This window comes from Podarcis gaigeae (genome assembly GCF_964106915.1).
Source record: "Podarcis gaigeae genome assembly, chromosome: 1".
NCBI classification, from domain to species: domain Eukaryota; kingdom Metazoa; phylum Chordata; class Lepidosauria; order Squamata; family Lacertidae; genus Podarcis; species Podarcis gaigeae.
In genome coordinates this window covers 93516759-93538170 of record NC_139678.1, presented here as the reverse complement: position 1 = coordinate 93538170, position 21412 = coordinate 93516759, and the positions used below count along the sequence as shown (strand labels likewise).

At 42.6% G+C, this 21412-nt stretch overlaps 1 protein-coding gene across 3 annotated transcripts in view; it reads left to right on the top strand.

Annotated features, from left to right (window-relative positions):
* Positions 1-21412, top strand: part of OSBPL11 (oxysterol binding protein like 11) — a 44413-nt gene that overhangs the window by 17956 nt on the left and 5045 nt on the right. For all 3 annotated transcript variants that reach the window (XM_083738895.1, XM_083738896.1, XM_083738897.1), the window contains exons 2-10: positions 1767-1835; positions 5979-6154; positions 7555-7634; positions 8491-8670; positions 10923-11124; positions 12293-12438; positions 16738-16878; positions 17541-18030; positions 20772-20958. In XM_083738895.1, the coding sequence (XP_083595021.1) occupies positions 1767-1835; positions 5979-6154; positions 7555-7634; positions 8491-8670; positions 10923-11124; positions 12293-12438; positions 16738-16878; positions 17541-18030; positions 20772-20958 (1671 nt within the window). The remainder of the gene's footprint in view (positions 1-1766; positions 1836-5978; positions 6155-7554; positions 7635-8490; positions 8671-10922; positions 11125-12292; positions 12439-16737; positions 16879-17540; positions 18031-20771; positions 20959-21412) is intronic.

The window sequence follows — 21412 nt, the reverse complement described above, 5'->3', positions numbered from 1 at the left end:
TCCATATTTGCGGGTGGGGGGCAGGGTTGAGCTGGGAGGGCCTGCCACCTTGGATTTGGTTGGTCTGCAAGGATTGGGGGGGGGGAAATGGTAGGGATGACTTCCTTGCTTGCCTAGTGGCCCATCCTCTTTGCTTGTTTGTTGCCTACCTAGAACTGGCAGAATAAAAATAATAATTTCAATAATAATGATATTATTATTTACCGGTATACCCTGCCCATTGGGTGGGTTTTCCCAGCCACTCTGAGTGGCTTACAGAAGGCACTTGCTTCACCCCATGAAAGGACTGTGCGTTTTAAGAATTACACAGTTGGGCACAGAGATGGATATATATGTGTGTAGTGTCTGAGGGGGGAGGTATATTTGAATATGTGGTTTGTGTGAGGGAGAAATGCACTTAGGCAGAGAGAGGGAGGGAGAGGTGTGTGTGTGTGTGAGAGAGAGAGACAGAGACCGAGACAGAGAGAGGTAGCAGCTTTTGACTATTTGCACCTAGTGAACTGACTTTATTAAGCTAAGATATGAAGGGTGTTCAGATGTTACATTCAACAAGTGTATGATCTGTATACACAAAGAGTTGATATGTACACTTCTACAGACATTCACATTTAACATTTAATGAGTGCACAGCCTATACAGATTAGTTGAGCCGTATAGGTGGCGCTGTGGGTTAAACCACAGAGCCTAGGACTTGCTGATCAGAAGGTTGGCGGTTCAAATCCCCGCGACGGGGTGAGCTCCCGTTGCTCAGTCTCTGCTCCTGCCAACCTAGCAGTTCGAAAGCACCTCAAAGTGCAAGTAGATAAATAGGTACCGCTCTGGCAGGAAGGTAAACGGCATTTCCGTGCACTGCTCTGGTTTGCCAGAAGCGGTTTAGTCATGCTGGCCACATGACCCAGAAGCTGTACGCCAGCTCCCTCAGCTAATAAAGCGAGATGAGCGCCGCAACCCCAGAGTCAGTCACGACTGGACCTAATGGTCAGGGGTCCCTTTACCTTTACCTTTACCTTTATCAATTAGGAAGTGCACACGCTTGCACAAACACTTGGACATATGTAAAGATTGCTTGCATCTGTGTTCAGTGCAGCATGTAAACAAGCCTATGATCTTCTGAACCATGGCAGGGTTTCAGAGCTTTCTTTTAGATTTTTGGAATTGCACCAAATATTCCATTTTCCAATGAGAGTTATGATTTATAATGTGCACTTAGAGGTTCCAAGAACAGTGAGTTTGGAAATGAAAACAACTCTTTACTTAATTACTAGTGCCCAGTGATGGATTTGCTTAACTCCATTCTGTTAAGCCTGTTCTTTTTAGCCTTAGTTAAGAACGATTTTCATAGTGAAAAGTTGTCCAAGAGCCCAGACGTAATCTTGGGGGAAATTAGAAACCTTAAGTGTGTTGAGTAATTTAATCTTAATGTTGAAGCTTTATAAATGAGAGGTGCTGCGTAATTTTAATGCAGATTCAAAGTGGTTTCTGTGTCAGTAATGCTGGAATTGGCTCCCCTTAATCTGCGTAGTAGGTGTAAAGCATCTCCTGTTCTGAATCCACACTGCAAAGACAAGGAGAAGACCAAGCACTTGCAGCAGTCTCTGTTTCAGAGTCATTTGACATTAATGCTGACTTAGAGTCAGCTTCTAAAAATAAAGTTATTGGAAGAAGATTTAGGCTGCAAATATGAAATTGCAGAACTTCTACGTGAAATGTTTTCATTGTCATTATTACTCTTTTTCTGATGGACTTTGTTCTTATATTTGTCACAGTGACCACATGGAAAATATATCGGGCTATTTAATGAAATACACAAATCTTGTCACAGGCTGGCAGTACCGGTAAGTAGGGTTTCTTAAAAATTCACTATATTACCTAATGATGAAATGAAGTTGTCTTAATCAGTAGGCAGGGATTTGTTTTAAAATGCTAGAAATAGTCAAGGGCTGCTTTTGTTCTGTTTTAGAAAAGGATAAGCAAACTACAGATAAAGGCAGAAGTGTTGCATCAGTAATCTCTTATTTTTGTGCCAGGCATTGATTGCCTGAGCTGTAAATGCCCTCATTTGACTAGTAGGTTTTGTGTGTTTCTGAGGAAAAACTATGCTATGAAACACATTTGAAAAACCCAGAGCACAGTTAATATTTGGGAGTAAAGTGCAAATAACGAGGCATGCTTTGCTTTCAAATGTTATATTGTACAGTACATTTGAAAAGCATAGTGTTTACAAGAGAAAATACTGCATCCCTGTTGAATATTACAGATGGTATTCTGAGATACTTCTTGGAGAATATTTAGCATACCTAGTATTTGGGGACATTTGAAAAAGGTTTGAAGTGCTTGTTTTTCACAAATCTAAAGAGGCTTTGAGGAATTCAAATTTTGTTGCTGCTCCCAACCCCTGCAGTCTTCCCTTCTACCCTGAAAGCTCAATGTTATTTAGATTTGACAGATTTGGGTATGCCCCTCCTTATCCCCCCCCCCCCCCGGCTCTCTGAAGTATGCACTATGGTTTGGTTCAAGTTAATCGCATCAGTATATTTTAAAAGCCTGTTAAATTCGCTTGGACTTTAGAGCTGGTTAAGGGGAAGAATTAAAAAGTGAACCAAGCACTTCACCTTTCTTTTTTCTCCTAATGCCTTAGTTGTATTGTATTATGTGTTGTGAGCTAAGGGAACAGCATTTCACGATTTCCTCTAAATATCTGTTATATCAATTTGCTTCACCCATCTTTATTGCCTGTGCAGTTTGAACTTGAACTCTCAATGTGTCAACAACTAGGTTTCGTTGCACTGAGGTTTCCCAAATACACATTTTGTTATTTGTACTATATAGTGATTAAACTAACCCCATAGGAAACCATTGCATTTTTATTGTCCTATAAACAGGCGGTGATGAAGCAGCAGTAGCACAATTTCATCTTTTAGTAATGGAAATGGTAGTATATCATTAGTGTTATTTGGTGTGTGTGAGCCATCAGAGTGCCACAAAAGTCCTTCACAAAAAATTATCCCACTTCCCCAGCCCTGATGTCTTGGACAACTTAAAGGTAAAGGGTAAAGGTACCCCTGCCCGTACAGGCCAGTCTTGACAGACTCTGGGGTTGTGCGCCCATCTCACTTAAGAGGCCAGGGGCCAGCGCTGTCCGGAGACACTTCTGGGTCACGTGGCCAGCGTGACAAGCTGCATCTGGTGCACACGGAAACGCCGTTTACCTTCCCGCCAGTAAGCGGTCCCTATTTATCTACTTGCACCTGGCGGTGCTTTCGAACTGCTAGGTTGGCAGGCGCTGGGACCGAGCAACGGGAGCGCACCCCGCCGCGGGGATTCGAACCACCGACCTTTTGATCGGCAAGCCCTAGGTGCTGAGGCTTTAACCCACAGCGCCACCCGCGTCCCCCTTGGACAACTTAGCAAGTTTTTAAAATGTTGTACACATAATTTACAAGTACAGCAACAGAAAGGACCATGCCATGCATGATATGTGACTGGATCTACCAATCTTTTCTTAGAAACAGCAGCAACCCGTTTTTTTAAACACAGGCATAGAACTCTGAATTTGGTCAGAGCATCAGTGCTGGGGAGGAGTCCCTAAGCCCTGTTCCCTAATCTAGATGATTCCATCCTAAATTGCTGCTGTGTTTCCCTCCCCCTATAAAGTATTCAGCAAATATATTGGCTGCAATGCACAATAACCAGTAACTGAGCCATACATCAGAAAAGGCCTGTGCAAACAGAAGAGTCTTAAGCAGGAATCTGAAACAAAGCACCAATTGTTATTGCTTAATAGTAATAGGGAAGGAGTTCCACAACCTATGCCCAGACAGTCTAAAGGACTTCTATCTTTTGGAAGCAAGGCAAACATCATGTGGCATTCTTAAAAGTTCCTTTCTGGCTAAATAGAAATATTGGGCAGAGGGTCATAAACCTGCTCTCTGGACCCTGCAGTGCAGTCCCTCCTGTACTAATTTTGTAGAGTAGTCCAAGAGGATGCCATTGTCAGTACTATCAAAAACCATAGAAGGAGGAGAATGGTCATACTTTCTGTGTCCTGCTCTTAATAAAGGTAATCCTTTGAATGACCCAAGGGTGATTCATCCCATAACCAGGCCTGAACCTAGACGGGGAAGGGTCTAGAAAATCGATATCCTCTAGGCATGCCTGCAGTTGCTCCACCATGATTCCACCATGACTTTCCTCCTCTAGAAAGGAAGTTGCCCTATATCAAAAGTCCAGGGTAGGCTGCTTGAGGAGTGGCTACACCTCTGCTGCCTTGAGGACAGCAGGGACCCTCCCCAATGCAGAAATGTCTTAGCTACATTCTGAACCCACCCAGTCACACCCTTTCTGCTAGTTTTTATTAGCCAAGAAGAGCAGGGGTCAAGAGAGCATTGCTGCATGCACCCTGTCAGGCTGCAGCAGCTGGTTAGACATGTCAATGGACAACTCAACAGAGGTGTCCTTCGGGCATCAAGTGAGTTTGTCCTCAAAAGTAGAAAGCAAAATGGTCACAAAGGGCTTCCAAAGACACTACGGGTCCACCTACAACAGCAGGTGTGATCAAACTTCAGGCCACATTAGAAAACTCAGTTGGACATTTACTGGAAGGTGCAGTGCATCTGATAAAGCAAGTCTTTTTTGCCATCTGCACTACTGCATAGTCTGCATGGCTGTGGACTTTAACTAGTGTTTGATCGGCTTCAAGATGAGACATGTGCCATTTGCATTCTAGTCATTATCCAGCCTGCTTCATCTTCTATGCTCCTTAGAGTACCATGGGGCTGCCTGGACTCTGCAGCACCTGAGAGGACACTCAGGGTCAATTGTGTGTTATCTCACTTTTTCTCAATGTGATGAAATCTTCAACAGGATCACCTGTGGGAAATCCTCCAGATATCATTCAGGAATCCCTTGGATTCCATAAATCTCAGGAGTCCTACATCCCTGCAGGGAGCCTCTTGGTCCTAGGACCCTCTTGGTCCTACATCCCTGCAGGGAGACACTGGCACCAGAAGTCCACACTTTCCCAGTAAGTGGTCTGTCTGTGACATAGGGGTATTGTGGAATCCCCTCCTTTCAGACTGCTCCTCCCATTGTTCAGAGCAAAAATCACATTCAGGGTATTCTCTGTTCTGTGTGGTTTGCCAACAGTCTGTTGTGGCATTCCCATCATAGCCATGGAGGCTAGGAAATGCCAAGCTGGACTGACAGTAGACCCCACATGAAAATTGAAATCGCCTAGAATAATTGTCCTTGTTCTTCCAAAATCTTACCAGAGGCCACTTCAGCCAGTTCAGTCGCTGAGGTTACTGAGCAGCAAAGGGGGATGGCACAGCAGTGGTATTCCTAGTTTGTTTTTATGGCCCAGCACCAGATGCAGACCCTCTAAGCCAGTTCCAAGTTCAAGAGGTTTTCTGGTGATGAGAGAGTATTCTGATGAACTTTGGTGACCTAATCCCCCAACATTCAGGCCTAACCCTGTGCTGCTCTGAAAAGCCTCACCACCCCCACATCAAAAACATTAGTCTCGGTAGCAGCACAGAGTTACATACCAAGGGGAGAAATAATATTTTTCTAAGGACAAAATGAACATGTACAATTCCTTCATGGTAGAAGGACTTCCTTGCCAGTCTGGGGAACTGCAGGATCTGAGGTCCTGTCCCTCAGCCTGTACATTTAGCATGGCTGTGGACCCAGAGGCAGCTTATTCACTGAGTGGGGAGTCAATTTATTGAACTAACAGGAAGAAACTGGTTATAGCTGGCGGACTGGTCTTCAAGGCAGACAATGACTGCCCTTGGCTTCATGGAATATTTGATCAGTCAGTTGATGGGCATTCCAAAACTAATCACTTCTATTATTGACACAACCCAGTTTTCTGTAATCCCAAAATATCTAAATATGGCCATCTGCGTAAAGAGTAATTTGTTTAACCTTTAGTCTTGCTTTACTCTTACATGGTTTATTTCCCTCAAAACTTACAGGTATTTTGTCTTGAACAATGAAGCTGGTCTCCTGGAGTATTTTGTGAATGAACAGCTGAGAAACCAGAAGCCCAGGGGTACATTACAGCTGGCTGGAGCTGTGATCTCTCCTAGTGATGAAGATTCTCATACATTCACAGTGAATGCAGCTAGTGGAGAACAATATAAGCTGCGAGGTAAGACTCCGTAGTTCTTGGACTTCCCCACTAGGAGGAAGCCTTGCCTCTTCTTTGCTTGTTTTTGGATAGCTGTCTTCTCCAAGTCAGTGTCTGCTTGCTGTTTTGTGCATTCTGAAAAATTACTATGTCTGAATTTGAACAATATATTTTTTACAAATTAAACTGCTAGAGGTATAAATCACTTTCTTTTTACATAAAAAATGCATAGTAGACAAGAGAAATACTAAAGATAAGTGAAATCCTCTAATTTAGGAATAATAACTATAACACAAATATTAGTGAATATAACGTCTCCATGTGGTAAAATATTTATATGCATATTATAGGTATATACAAAACTATTGTAATTACCGTGTGTTCTTGAGATTTATTCAAGTTTTAAAAATATGTATATATATATTTTAAACAATTGAAATCATGTTAACCATTCCACTTTGATAATTGGCATAAAAACAGTCACATTTTTTCTATATGCATCGTTTGGGGAGAGTGGTGCTTTTAGTCAAAACAAGAGATGTAACCAATCAACGTGCTGTAAAATTTTACTAAAATACATTGTTGCAAAATGTGACTGCTGAAGATTGAGGGCTGATAGGTCTTCACCCGTTTACACAGGCGTTCAGACAAATGCTACATTTCATTGAAGAGCAGTTTTCTGTTGTAGTCCAGACTGGAATGTTTCTTCTGACTCATAGTGAATACTTGCAACACTTAGTATATCTTACAGTTGCACTTATCTGATTCCCATATTTGTCCCAGCCCAACCAGTGGATTGTGAAAAGGTGTGGGTGTGTTAGAACAGTGTTTCCCAACCGGGGGCCACCAGGATATTCTAAGGGGGCCCCAGGTGAAAAATGCATAAATGAGGGCCACAACAAGAGGCGACGGGATCACTGAGGGAAGTGAGAAGTGAAGAAGAAAAATCCTGATTGGCTGACTGTCTGTCAGTCACAAGCAGGTAAGGGGGCAGCCCACCAGGGCTTAGCGCTCCTTTTTGACATGTGCACCCTCCTTTTTCAGTATAGCTTCCTTAGGAGTGCAGGAGGAGTTGTTTTAGTTCAACATTTGCCATTGTTTGCTGTAGAAAACATTTTCCTCTATTTTTGCTGTGGCCCTGGCATCACCTAAAAGCGTACTGTGGACAACCAATGCTACATCGATCACAGAACCATTGCAGTGGGAGGTTAGAGTTATGATATGCCTCAGGATAAGACCCAGTAACCCAAAGAAAGAGGTGCCACAGGTTGTATCTATGCCACATTTTGCACACCCTCTCCTTCTGCATTGCTGGAAGTGACGTTCCCTAAACAAAACTTAACTTGAAATAAATAATTATATTCTTGCCTTGTTTGCCTCTGAACTTCCTTTTCCTTCTGATGATTTTTTTTTTAATCCAGCTACTGATGCCAAAGAACGGCAGCATTGGGTCAGCAGGCTTCAGATATGCACACAGCACCACACTGAAGCAATTGGAAAGGTACTGTCTGTAACGTATACTTTAAGTTATGCAGCAGTTATTTAAACTGCCCATCAATTATGTAGCTTAAAGGGTCATAATTACAATTGCTGAAGAAGCGTGAGCCTACCATAGAAAGATGGCAGCAATGCCAAGACGAATTAGGTTTTAATGACGTTTTATTTGAAATGTGATGCTGCAAACCTAAGCGTGTATTTGTTGTAGTAGTTGAATAGCAGGGACCTCCTCTGATTGCCACCGAAGTAACTTCTCCGTAGCTTCTTATGGCACTGTTCAGTAAAACCTAAATAATCTGACAGGTAGTTAGCTAAACACCCAGAGAAGGAAATTCTACAACTTTCCAACTAGGTTTGGCTTTTTGCGTGGACCACTGCCTCTTCTGCACTTGGGATACCTGAAGTCTGTTTCCTTAAATTGTAATGGCAATGCAGTCCTTAAAACTAAAACTGCAGCCCTTTCACTTAGGAGTAATTGTTGTTGAACCCAGTGGGATGGACTTCTGAGGAAGCATGTGTGGGATTAGACTGTGAATCTGTTTTTTCTTGTAGATGTAATTTAGGTGTACAGTGCGTACAGCACAACAGAGAAGGTGTCTCTTTTCTTTTGTACACTGAAGCATGGTGCGGGAGATGGGGCAGTAGCCCCATGGGTGCTAGTTCCGCATTCTGAAGAATATTTAGTATTGGTCAAGGCCTGAATATATGTTGATGATTTAGCCAGTCCTCAGGGTTTTCTAAATTACTGAGTGCATATTCTAATAGTATATCTATGTACTTAATATGTATATAAGTAAAAAAAGGTGGAGACTTAAAGATTAGTTTTCAAGTATTTCCTAATATGTATGTTTGTTCACCAGAACAATCCTCCTCTGAAATCTCGCAGCTTCTCTCTCGCATCTCAAGGAAGTGGCTCCCCTGGTGTGCAAAGAAGACCCAGCCAAAATGCAGCTTCCTTTTTTAATGTTGGGCATCACAAGCTCCCAGCTGGGAGGAGAATTCCCATTTTGCAGCCAGATCATTTAATCGATGTACGAGAGGTTAGTATAATCTTTTTTTTACCAGTTTCTTGGTTAAGAAGAGCTTTCTTTGGGAAGCAGATGGTCCCTATACTATCTGAAATTCAGCACGATAATTGAATTTATTATAATAGTAATTTACACATTGCAGCGTCAATGACTTATTCTGATTACTTTTCCCTTAATCTACTCAGGTTGAGGTTGGCAGTGAGCACTGAGCTCAACATGTGCTCTCATTCTTTGCTGCCTTAATCATGGGTCACTAGTACAAAACTAGTAATTGATAAACTGCTATTTCCATTCTCTATACTTCTTTACCTGGGTACCCGGGGGTGATAGTTGCGACTTACTCTTGTTTATTTTATTGTTAGCTTCCTTGAGCATTTTGTATGGAAAGGCAAGGTATAAATTTAATAAATAAATAAATAAATAATCCTTTCATGTTGAGAAAGAAAATCTTACACATGGAACCAAGGGGTTACAGGTGTTATCTTGACCTAACAGGGGTGGGGAGATACCTTACTCTCTGAACTTGGGATTGGCTCTTTCTTGAAGAGCAAGCTCAGACACTTGGACCATGATTCTTTAAATTAGGAAACTGAGCAGGAAACACATGACTAGTTCCATCATCACGCCTGTAATAAGTCTTAGGGCTGGAATGTAGCACTGGATGGTGATGAAATTCCATCAGTCTCCCTCTCGTAGCCTCCCTTATATTCGTTTGAATAAGCTGTGCAGTGAATTATCTATGTAATCTGCTCTCATTGCTGGCTACAGAAGGTTGAGATCGCCATGCATAATAGATCACATAGCCAAAAAGTAGAGTGACCCAGTTGTGCTCTCAGTACTCTGTCAAGTGATCATGGACAAGACGTCCTGTGCTGCTTGCTCATCATCTGCTCAAAACAAAATCGAAAACACTGGAGTTTAGGATCCATTGACATCCTTTTACCCTTGGGTTTCGAGGGGTGAGGATATGGTAACTCCTCATTCCTACTGAGCACCAACTATGATGAAAGTCAGGGTGAACCTAGTTCGAGCTATTTCTGCTACTGTGTCTTAACTTCTAGGTTGGTGCTTGGCTTTGCTCCGGCAGTGTTAACCATACCATATTTCTGGCTTTCCTCTGTCTAAAATGAGCATTAAGAACAAGCAGGACAGAGAACTGGACAGGTTTGAGGCTTCAAGAGGGTGAAGAATTGTGGTTAATCTTTGACTGTGGTTAAAACCAATGCTGAAGTATTTCATTCAGAGAGCGGGGGGTGGGGGTTAGACAAGAGGGAGGGTGCAGGACTCTGGAGATATGTGATATCTTACCTGGTTTCCATCCATCTGAAGCATCCACAAAAGATAAAACTTGTTTTGAGTTGAGAAAAGAATAGTGCTTCTTTTTAATATAGGGCTGATACTTTTGTGTGGTAGATTATTAGCACGAATGTTTCTTCCATTCAGGTTCAGCCCATGACATTTCACAGTAAATGGCTGTCTTCTCCACCTTCCTCCACCCCAACCCACTGGCCCAACCAAGGCTGTGTTATTTTGGAATGCGAGGCAAAAAGGCCCACAATCGCCTCTCCCTGGCAATAAAAATGCAATAGTAATAAATTAAATAACTAACAATTTGCTGCCATAGGTGTTAGCAAAGGAGTGGAATGTCATCATATATATGATTATGGTTCTAAAGGAATGGATTGGCGCCATCATATGGTGCTTTTAAAAATACATTTTTATGTGTGTGTGTTTGCTTATTTAGTCTGAATATGCAATATGTTCTTGCTGGTTTGAATGAGTAGGTTAGCCAAAAAAACTGGCTAGGTGAGTTTAGATAGAGTTATTTCCCAAGGTAATTTGACTAAAGAACCACCTGAGGTCTCAAGCCATTTCTGCAACGCAAGGCAGGCCCTATAATTAGGCAGAGACCTGGGAGGCAATGGAGGCAGACACACCTACCCCAGATGTTTTTGCTGAGCCCTTGGCTGTTCCTTTTTGCTGGAAGGCAGGCTACGTGTGACCTGTCCTGTGCCCCCATAACTAGCCATTAGCTCTTGGGCATGGTGAAGGACATTGTTCCACTGCCTCCACTGAAGTAAGAAGTAGCTTCATTTAACAATCTATATAGTGTGGATGTTTGAAGAGTTCAGGGGATTGGATGAAGCCTGTGCTCTTTTCATGATGTTACGTTGGCACACTGAATTTGAATAACAAGGAGTTTTAGGTAAATGAGAGTTCAGATGACCCAAACCTCAGCCTTTTGTGCATTGCTTGCTTGCTAGATGATGTCGCAAGCTGAGGGACAGCAGAGAGACTTGATAAGGAACATAGAATGTCTTCCTTCCTCTGGCCATCTCTCTTCCTTGGACCAAGACCTGCTGATGCTCAAGGCAACCTCTATGGCCACAATGAATTGTTTAAACGATTGTTTCCACATTCTTCAGCTCCAGCATGCATCGCAACAAAAAGGGTCCTTACCTACTGGTGAGTTATATTTGCTCTGTCTTCTTCTTTTAATAAAGCCTTGATTTGATCTTTCTCTTCTGTGCAAAATAGGAAACACATTTAAATGCCTTCAGTACTTTGGAGATCTTACGTTCCCACTTTGCTGCTTGCACTTTAGCATTTGCCTATCATGAGTTAACATCACTCCTTTCATGGAATTCACAATGGTGTACATGGCGTTCCTAAATGGTCGACATCCAGGCACCAGCCAGACCTGCTTAGTTTCCAAATGATGGTGGCCTCATGTGCCTTCAGATCATACCCGAAGGGGAATGTTCAGTCAGCCTAGATAGCTGCTGCTGCTGCTGAACTTCCCCAGGGTACTTGTATGGTGTAACAGCTCAGCTCAGAATCCAGCACTGTGATCGGCAGAAGATGCCAAGTTACCAGTAATGTTTATGTCCCAGATTGACTGTTCTTTTATTCAAGTTTGTGTATGTGTTTCTTTTAATAGGGCATTATTAGAGTCTACACACACTAGCCTTTGAGAACAGAATGGAACATTTTCATTATTGATGAGGAATTGTATCCATTCCGATAGACTAGCTGGGGGGTAATTGGAGACACCAGAATCATTAAACGAACGGGTGACAGTTTTCCAAATGATGCAGCTTTTATTTTCAAGCAACTATTATTTATTCAACAGAGATTTATTCAACTGTGCAGAACCAAGTATTCCCCCTCACCCCGTCAATGCCCCAACAAGACCTCTTGCAAAACGTGTGTTCTTTAGTTTTAGCATTACTTCCTAGTAATAAATTGCAGTTTGCAATTGTTTTCCCCTAATGGTGTTGCTAGAATGTCGATGCTGCAACCTGTCCAAAGGGATTACGTAACAACCCAGTCTTATTGGGTTCTTTAACTGGTGTCTGATTACACCTTTCGTAACCCCATCTCCTCCTCCGCCGGAGCAAGTTGTGTGTTTCATCATGGCCCAATCACAGGCATCATTCTAATGACCCGAGGAGGTGGTGTTCTCCTGCACCCATCTTTGTTTTTTTGTAGCTGCTTGAGCAAGCTCAGTTGCTTTTTAGTCATTTTGGGGGGAGGGGGGAGTAAAGCTGCTTAATGACAGTTGCCTTTTTGAAAAACAAAATACGCTTCTAGAATATGAGCAAGTTTCAGCGTAAACTCTCGTTTGCTTCAGGGACAACTATCAGCTGGTTGGAACCAAAGATCTCCCTGCCAAACCACTTCAAAAATGGAGCAGATCAGAATTTCCCAGCAGATCAAAACAAGCCATCATCGATCAGAGAGGAGCAGTCCATTTCAGGTTCCAGTCAGCTAACCAGGGTAAGCCCCTGTTGTGTGCTTTGTTTTTGGTTTTTTCCTCCTTTACTTGAGAAATGGGGACGGCTCAGGCTTTTAATATACTACTATTTTGAGTAGGCATCATTGAGAAAAATCAGAGTGTAAACAGTTTCTGTGAGTGTAAACAGGAAAAGGTAACACAGTATCAATACAGGAATCACTTTTTAAGTTGTAGCTTTTTCCCTTCTTTCATTAACAGGAGGAAATATGGAAAAGCGAGCATTGATGAAAGGAATAATTAAGTAAATTATAATAAATCCCATGCAGTTAAATATAGTTACAAAGCCATAAGCAGATTAAACGGTGAAAACCTTTCCAGGTATATGTGCCCAGATCAGTCAAGATAAAGTGAGAATTCAATTGGATGTTTTTAATATATATTTTTTGTCACTTAATCTATAGATACCTTTCGTAAAAATTAACAGCAGATTAGAATAGTAATGGAGCAACAAGCTATAAGATCTCATTGTAAAACTACATATCTGATCTTAAAATATCTTAAATTGAAAGGATATAATGAAAGCTATAAAAAAAAATGTAATACGACCATATTTCAGAAAGCAAACCATGACCCTTGGCACGAATGAAAGTTGTAGTGAACGGGTGCTGTCATTTCTTCATTTCCCACATTAAAAATGAAGAAATTTAGTGATTGCTCATTTGATTTCAACTTTACTTAAAGTGTGTGTGTGTTTAAGTTTTTTTAATGAGTTGGAAGCCAAAGCTAGGATTTGAATCATGGTTGCTTCCAAACAAGAAACTGAATTACAGAAGTGCAATACCCTTACTGGAAGAATGTGATGCCAGTATACTTACTGACAGTTCAGCAGCTGTTCGCACCCTGGAGAGACAATGCAAGAAAACAGGCTCCCTTTCTCTGCCTGCCCCGTCGTGGCTGCTGCTCCTGTTCTGATGACTGCTGTTTACAGCTTTTCTTTCCTTCTCCCTGGTTACCACCATACTTTGCTCTAGGAGATGGCAAATTCCCACTACACACCCTGTTGCTTGCAGCACTTGATAGTGTTACTTAGAGGAGTTACTGAATTGTACCTGAAAAGACCTGGTGCCCAACCCATTCTTCACTGAGGCAGAAATCTCCACACACCCAAGCATTCCTAAATGATTAGTGTATGTAACTGAAAAGAATTCGGAGTGCAGTATGCCGTGAGCAGGGAACTGCAAGGCTGGGAGAGGAATACAAGTAAATACAAATACAAGCAAAGAAATAAACTCATTTAGTAAGATGCAACTAGATGATTTAAAATGAAATCACATCTCCCTCATCAACCATAGGCAAGAGTCAGTTTCATAGCCCACTTCCTATGCTGTTCTTGCTGCCCCCCAACCTCTGCTCCTGTATCCCCTGTTCCTTAGTATTCTCTCCCAGTTGCTGGAATGAGCAAGGCCTGTTGCAAAGCTTTTGAGTTTCCACAATAGTAGTGTGAACGTGGCTGTTCTCTCAGCTACTTTTCTGCCCACACTGGGATGAATATCCACCATAGTTCCATCCCAGAAAAATTAATTCAGGTATCCCAGCAGTTCTCAAACTTTCTACCCTCCAGGGCCCACTTGAGAGGGCTGAAGGCTACCACTTACAAAACTGTTGGGTCTCAGGCGCAGAAACAATTACAAAATGGTGGCAGGTAGAGATGGAGACAGGCATAATCAGCTGGCAGTTAGATATCTTCATTGATATCTAATTCCACTTCAGAAATCTCTAAATTCCCTGGCAGAGCGATTTCCTTGTGGCAAGAAGTTCCGCTGTACAGATACTGGCCCTGAGGTGATATGACTCAGCCTGCCCGTTTTAGGTAGAATTTGCTGATTCAGAGGCTCTAGATGGAGAAGTTTTTTATATCATACTCTCCCCCCCCCCCCACCATTTCAAAGTCTTTATTCATCTCCTGTTATTTCTTCTCCTTTAACACTTGTGCCTTATAAGCTGCCAGTTTTTCCTTTCCTCCTCCCTTACCCTTTTATGTTCACTTCTTTCTTCTGCAACAGCTTTCCTCTCCTTTCCGTTTCCAGTTGCTACTTATTTTTAAGTACAGTGGTACCTCGGGTTAAGTACTTAATTTGTTCCGGAGGTCTGTTCTTAACTTGAAACTGTTCTTAACCTGAAGCACCACTTTAGCTAATGGGGCTTCCTGCTGCCGCTGTGCCGCCGGAGCATGATTTCTGTTTTCATCCTGAAGCAAAGTTCTTAACCCGAGGTACTATTTCTGGGTTAGTGGAGTCTGTAACCTCAGGTACCACTGTATTAGCCTAATTTCCTTCCATTCCTCTTGCCCTTTCCTGTCAGAGAAGGGAAAACTCCCTTTCCTCCCCCACCCCAACTCTGACTCTCGCCCATCTTTAGCAGCAAGGAATTGCTGGTACTGGCACCAGTCCAACCAAAATGGCAGGGGCAGGGCGGGCAAGTGAGGAGACACAGTGTGGGCTGTGTCAGTGAGGCCCACTTGAAAGTGCAGTGGGACCCACTGACATTCCCAGACCTACTGTTGAAGAATCGTTGTCACAGCCTAAAATACTGATGCATTTTGGTGCCTGTAGAGAAAGCAGGGAAGAGGGGGGTAATATTTTTGCACCTTTCCGAGGAACTATTAAAGGAAGATGTCTACTCAGTATAGCTTTGAAGGGCACTTCAAATGGGACATAGGAACAATAAGCATTCACAGTTACTCTATTCTATAAGCAGTCTCTATTAATATCACTGACAAATATTTTGTGGAATATGGAGGGTAACTCCTGGGTCTGTATGTTTGAAAAGGCTTTGCTCATTTTGATAGATACCATAGTACTTAAGTGGTCAAGACTCCTTGTTTATTCAGAATGTTACCCGCCTTTCACCACAAGGTTCCAGAGTGGGAAACAGCAATTTAAAATACAGTATTAAAATTAATTAAAAACAAACACTTGGTGTGCCTTATCTGTCTTTGTCTTCAGTCTGCCTCTTCCAAGGTGAGACATGATACTGAATATATCATTCCCTCTCTGCCATTGGAGCTAATAGACCTTTGAGTCTGGCAGGCCAGGTCAACTTACTAAATACTTCTGCTATGCTTGTTCTATAGCCAATTTGTAGTTGGCTATTCCACTTAGGACAAGCAGGAATTCCTTCTGGGAGAGTAAACTTCATATCCTGTGATACATGGATACATGCAGGCTATACTTCATTTATTTCTTTTTTGTGTGTTGGCACATTTTATATTCAGGGCACGTCTGTCAGAGAACTTTTACTGTTCCCACTTTTTTCCATCTGTAATACTTGAAGTCATCATTCTACATGGGAGAAACCGAGCATCATTAGCATTAAACATAACATATGCTACTCCTCTTATTTTTGTTTTACATTTAATTGTTATTAAAGTGGGTTTTTTAATTTCCCACTCAGTGATTTTGTCTTGTTCATTTCAGGAAACTGACAGCAAGTACTAGAAATATAAAAAAATTGTTCCATCAAAGGCAAAATATGATTATACCTATCTGTTAAGCAGGTCTATCAGCTGAAGTTAAAATGCAATTGATGAAACACCCAGCTTTTAATTAACAGATAAAGTAAATGTACATATTACCAAAACCCTGAGTGTGTTTGAGGTGGGTGTTTAAGATCATTAAAGAATGCTCCTGGACAGCATAAGAACTTGTAAGCAAAGGCTACTATTCATTGCTGAACCATCTTTATTTATTTTTTTATCAATGTAGAAATCCAGATTGTATAATAATTCCTATTTTAATAGCACCCTAGAGACACAAAAAATTAGCATATTGAAATCCCGCCCATATTGCAGAAGAGATACACTGACATTGGTTTAAACTGAGTGCTGTCAACTAGCTTGTGTCTCTTATTCCTAGAAGTGAAATCATACATATGGGCTAGTTTTGTAGAGAAACTAAAAATAAAATTTGTGGGTTTTTTAAAAATAAAACTTCCATAGAGAGAAGAGAGCTAGTGGGTCTGTGGAGGATGAACAGTGATATTCTCTTCAGTCAGCCCAATAAATTAGTTAGGATGTTTAATTGGGACTAAGTCTTTCTTCTGATTCATCATTCTCAGGATCACACTGTTAATTGAAGCTTGCAGCCTTAACTGTGGTTAAGTGGCTTGTTCGGTATCACTCCTACAAATGATGTCGCTTGAGACATGAGTGATTATCTGTGAGGTTTGGGAGGATGACTGAACTGTCGTGCATGGGAGGAAGAGGGATTAAGTTATAAAGCCCAGATATTTAGGGCTGGTGAATTATTTGAAGTGTCATTTGTTTTTGGAATTTACACTAGGAACCAGAGGAAATAAACCCAGATGAGGAGATAGAGGATACATGTGAACTTAAAGAGGATGACCTTGGAGCCGTGGAAGAACAGCGGAGCGTTATCTTGCATCTCCTGTCTCAACTCAAACTTGGCATGGACTTAACAAGAGTAAGTGACTGAAACATTAATCTTCTTGAAATTGAGAGGGAAGCGTTTCTGGAACTGAAGGCTGGCCCAGCCACATCTGGATTTGCACAGACAACTTAATTAACTTGGAATTAAGCCTTTGCTCCCCTTCCCACAAAAAAGCCCTCGCTGAAGACATTCCTACCAGCTGAATTTATATCAGCTAGTTGAACTGCGCTCTCAGAATTGTTTATTTAGGAATTCTTTCGGGTAATAAGGAATCTGGTGTGTGTGTGTGTGTGTGTGTGTGTGTGTGTGTGTGTGTGTGTACTAGCTCCATCTCACCCCAAGTTGTCGTTCCTATTGACCACCATGGACTGAAATGGGAAGCTTCCTGCACTTGTGGAGGCTTGGTGTACATTTCAGAGCCCTGGAAAATCAGGGTTCTAGAACACTCAGGGAGCCCCGATAAGTATAAGTGATGCCTTAGCTTCAGACAGCCACCCTCCACTGTGTTGGAACACCTAAAGAAGAGGAGAAGGAGGAAGTATTTCATAGTGTTTTAAGAATACACAAAGTAACATGTCTTCCTCTTGTTTGCGCTAGTTAAGGTTGTGCTCTTTGCTTAGAAAAGCGTTATACCCTTATCCCATCACTTGCAATTCGAAGCTTTAGGTGTGCTTCATGCCTCTCTTTCTTTTCAGGTGGTACTCCCCACTTTTATATTAGAGAAACGCTCTTTGCTGGAAATGTATGCTGACTTCATGTCCCACCCAGATCTCTTCATTGCGATTTCCAGCGGCGCCAGCCCCGAGGAGAGGATGATCCGCTTTGTTGAATATTACCTCACTTCCTTTCATGAAGGTCGCAAAGGGGCGATAGCGAAAAAGCCATACAACCCGATCATCGGGGAAACGTTTCACTGCTCGTGGAGGAGCCGAGTACCGTCCGACACGAGTAGTAACTCTTCGTCCCATTCCCTCTCTGAGCAAGGGACTGTCTCAGAAGAGTCACAGGAACAAGCAGAGTCGGACTACCACACAGTCAGATTTGTAGCGGAACAAGTGTCCCATCACCCTCCAGTCTCAGGGTTTTATGCCGAATGTGTAGAAAGGAATATGTGTGTCAATGCTCACGTCTGGACTAAAAGTAAATTCCTAGGAATGTCAATAGGAGTGACTATGGTTGGTGAAGGTAAGTGCAGAACGCTGCAATTAGCCACTTGCCGCAATAGGCTCCCTCATGTTTGGTCGGTTTCACAGTGTGTCTTTCACCACTTGTGCTTTACTTGTCAGCTAACCAAGCGTTTTCTCGTCTTTTTCCAACCGTGGCCCCCTTCCAACCTTGTTTCCTTCCTGTGGCCTGTCCATGGAGAGCCAAGAGGGGGCAGCTGTGTGCTGTGGCCCCCCATTTGTGAGATTTTGACCTGTGGCCCCCTGGAATATCCTGGGGGCCCCCAGGGACCATATGGCACCTGGTTAGGAAACACTGATCTAACCTGTGAAGACAGGGCTCCATGGTGCCAGAGATGCTCAGGGATGGCCATGTCAAGAGCTCATTGTGCTTTACTGTTCAACAGTGCAACTAAGTTTCAAACAGATTGTCTGCTCTACTTACTGGGGGAAAGGTCCAGGGCATTTAGGCACCCATTGGATTCCATTAATCTCCAGTGGTGGGGGTGGGCCATCCAATTCAGTACCCCACCCCTGCAGGGGTGGATCAAAGCCACTAGACCATACTTCACCAGAAAGTGGTTTGACCATGAGCCCCCTGCTACTTCCAGTAAACCCCTTCCTCCATCTGGAGCAAAGACCAGATTGAGGGTGTTCCCTGGCCAGTGTGTTGGGTCAATGATAACTTGGGACAGCCCCATGGGTGTCATGGAGGCCCTGAGGCCCTGAAAAGGAACACCTGAGGCATCCTCTGCATGGATGTTGACATCATCCAGGACAATTGTTAGGGGTTCCTCCATCACCATGCCCATCAGCTTGGTCAGATAAGCTGGTGAGCAGCAGAGTAGATGGTAAACCAGCAGTGACCCTTGTTGACTGTCTTCTTGGCCCAACAACAGGTACAGGCCCTAACAACCAGCTCCAAGACAGGGTTTTTTTCTGGTGATGTAGATGGAAGTACTATGGGCCACATCCACTTCATTGCCACCCTATCTCTTTAGCTTGTGCTGATGCTGTAGTCAGGTGGGCAGAGCTGAGTCAGATCAACTCCCAGCTTGCCCACCCAGGTCTCATATGCACCATGGACAGGCTGATTGCCACAGCAGATGAACCACCAGGAACCCAGCCATGGGAGAGGTGGGAGCAAGAATCAAGGTGTAAATAGCCTCTCCCTCGACTTCTGTGATAACTTGTCTCCCATAGCCATTTCTCACCCTAACCATGTTCAGCTCTTCACAAGCCCATGATATAAATAACAGCCCAACAATAAAAATTTACTACTACCCATCAGTTATCCCAGAAGGTATCTAGCTGGTTATGAACAGCTTTACTAAAAGCATGTACAAACCACCTGGTCCCTGCCACACTCCAGTCCTGCCTCATATTCACATTGCAGGCTCTTGCCCTGGGAGAATCTGGCAACTTTCTCCAGTCATACAATTCACCGTCCAGGTTCTCACCCTGTGCAAGAAGCACAGACACCTTATGAGGAATGAACCCCCTTAGTGTCACCCTTTTGGTGGCAAGCCTACCACCCAAGGGCAGCTGAGCTTTTATGCCCTCTGACCCAGCCAGCTGCTGATGCAACAGACTACAGGATTAGGTGCTCCTTCCAAGGGCAACCTCTCTTTGGTCTCTTGGTCAGAGAAGAAGACAGGCTCCAGTCGTGTCAGAACTTACAGTGGACTTCAGTTGTTTTGGGAGCAGCTGGGACCAAGTTCGGAAATCTTGTAGCACGTGAAAATGATAAAAAAGTTTGTCTCCAGATGATGTCTTTTGTGCCTTCTTTTATGATGCCTATGTCCTGGCCCTAGTATGCATTCCAGTTTCTTCTTTGGTTCTTTTGCATTGCACATTTCTGTTAATTTCAGATATTGCCTACAGAATTCCAGGCGCACAGACCCCTTTTTCTGAAACTGTTGCTTTGCTCTAGTTCCTTGTGAGAGGTGATGCCGTCCATCCTGCACCCAAAACTAATCTTACTCTGTTGCTCAACATTATACAGTGGAGACATTTTTTGTAATGTAGGGTTGTTTGACAAGTCACAGTAAGACATAGATACCAGCAAGCCTCAGAAATGTAGAGGAATTGTGATGCGGGGGGGGGGGGGAAGGGTCATAGGCTTTACTGTTCTAAACTATGTTGGCCTCTTAAGTAGAAAATGCAAATGGAGATGAACCCAATGAATTTTATCACTCACAGGAAAACGGGAGGTATATCTTCTGTCTTTACAATTAATGATCGTAATTTCCTAACATATACAACAAAGTCCTGCTAGAGCAAGGATTTCCACATACGCAGTAGGACTTCTTTCCATCTATTCCAAGGGATCTCCCAACCCTCCAGAGCATATTTGCAGGTGTGGGGGGTGTCGTCTCAGGGGGAAGAAGTTATATTGCACAGGCAAAAGTCCTTGTACTAACGGAACAGCAACTGATTTTAATCTTTCTAATATGGTTTTTGCTGCATGCTTTTATGTACTTTTGTTGTAAACCACTTTGATAACTTTATGAAATAGCAGTATATAAATATTTTTATAAACAAACAAGCTTGGCTGGATACAACCCTATACTGTTTGTGCAAGTAGCTCCTCTGTGAGTTAAAAGAAAAGGGCTGTTGTCACCTTAAGTAAGTGATATATCATTGATAATACTAAATGATAAAAATGTCCTGGTTCTCTGCATCCTCTACTATAAGTATGGGGAGTATGAATTATTTGTTTCTGTTATTGTGGAGCTGATGTGAATTTCTCTTGTCTCGCAGGTATTTTAAGTCTCTTGGACCATGGAGAGGAGTACACGTTTTCTCTGCCTTGTGCATATGCTCGGTCAATTCTGACTGTCCCTTGGGTAGAACTGGGAGGAAAAGTCAGTGTTAATTGTGCAAAAACGGGATACTCTGCAAGTATTACTTTCCATACCAAACCATTCTATGGTGGCAAGCTTCACCGGTAAGTATTTATGGTTGGCAGGCGTTTTGTGTAATGTAGTGCAGAATCAATTGCAGATAAGTTTTCTTATGGGAATTCTTATGGCATCTTTTCATCTTCCTCTTTCGAGCCGGATGTTGTAAAAATGAAGTCCATGTATGCTGCTGCTGCTGCTGCTACTGATCTAAGCAAGCCACTTCACCACTTTGTTCTGAAAACTTGAGAAGGACATTTAAAAGGAAGCTAAACCTTTTCTGAAATGCTTTTGGTGCTTGTTGAAATGTCCCTTTCAAGTCAAAGAGTCTCAGTAACTCGAAAAGGATCTTCAGAGAACTGTAGAGTTGGAAGGGGTCCTCAGGGTCATCTAGTCCAACCCCCTGCAGTGCAGGAATCTCAGCTAGATTTTCAGCATCTAAAACCACCTTGATTTATTTAACTAGTTAAATATTTGCAGAAGATTGATTGAACTCTGGCC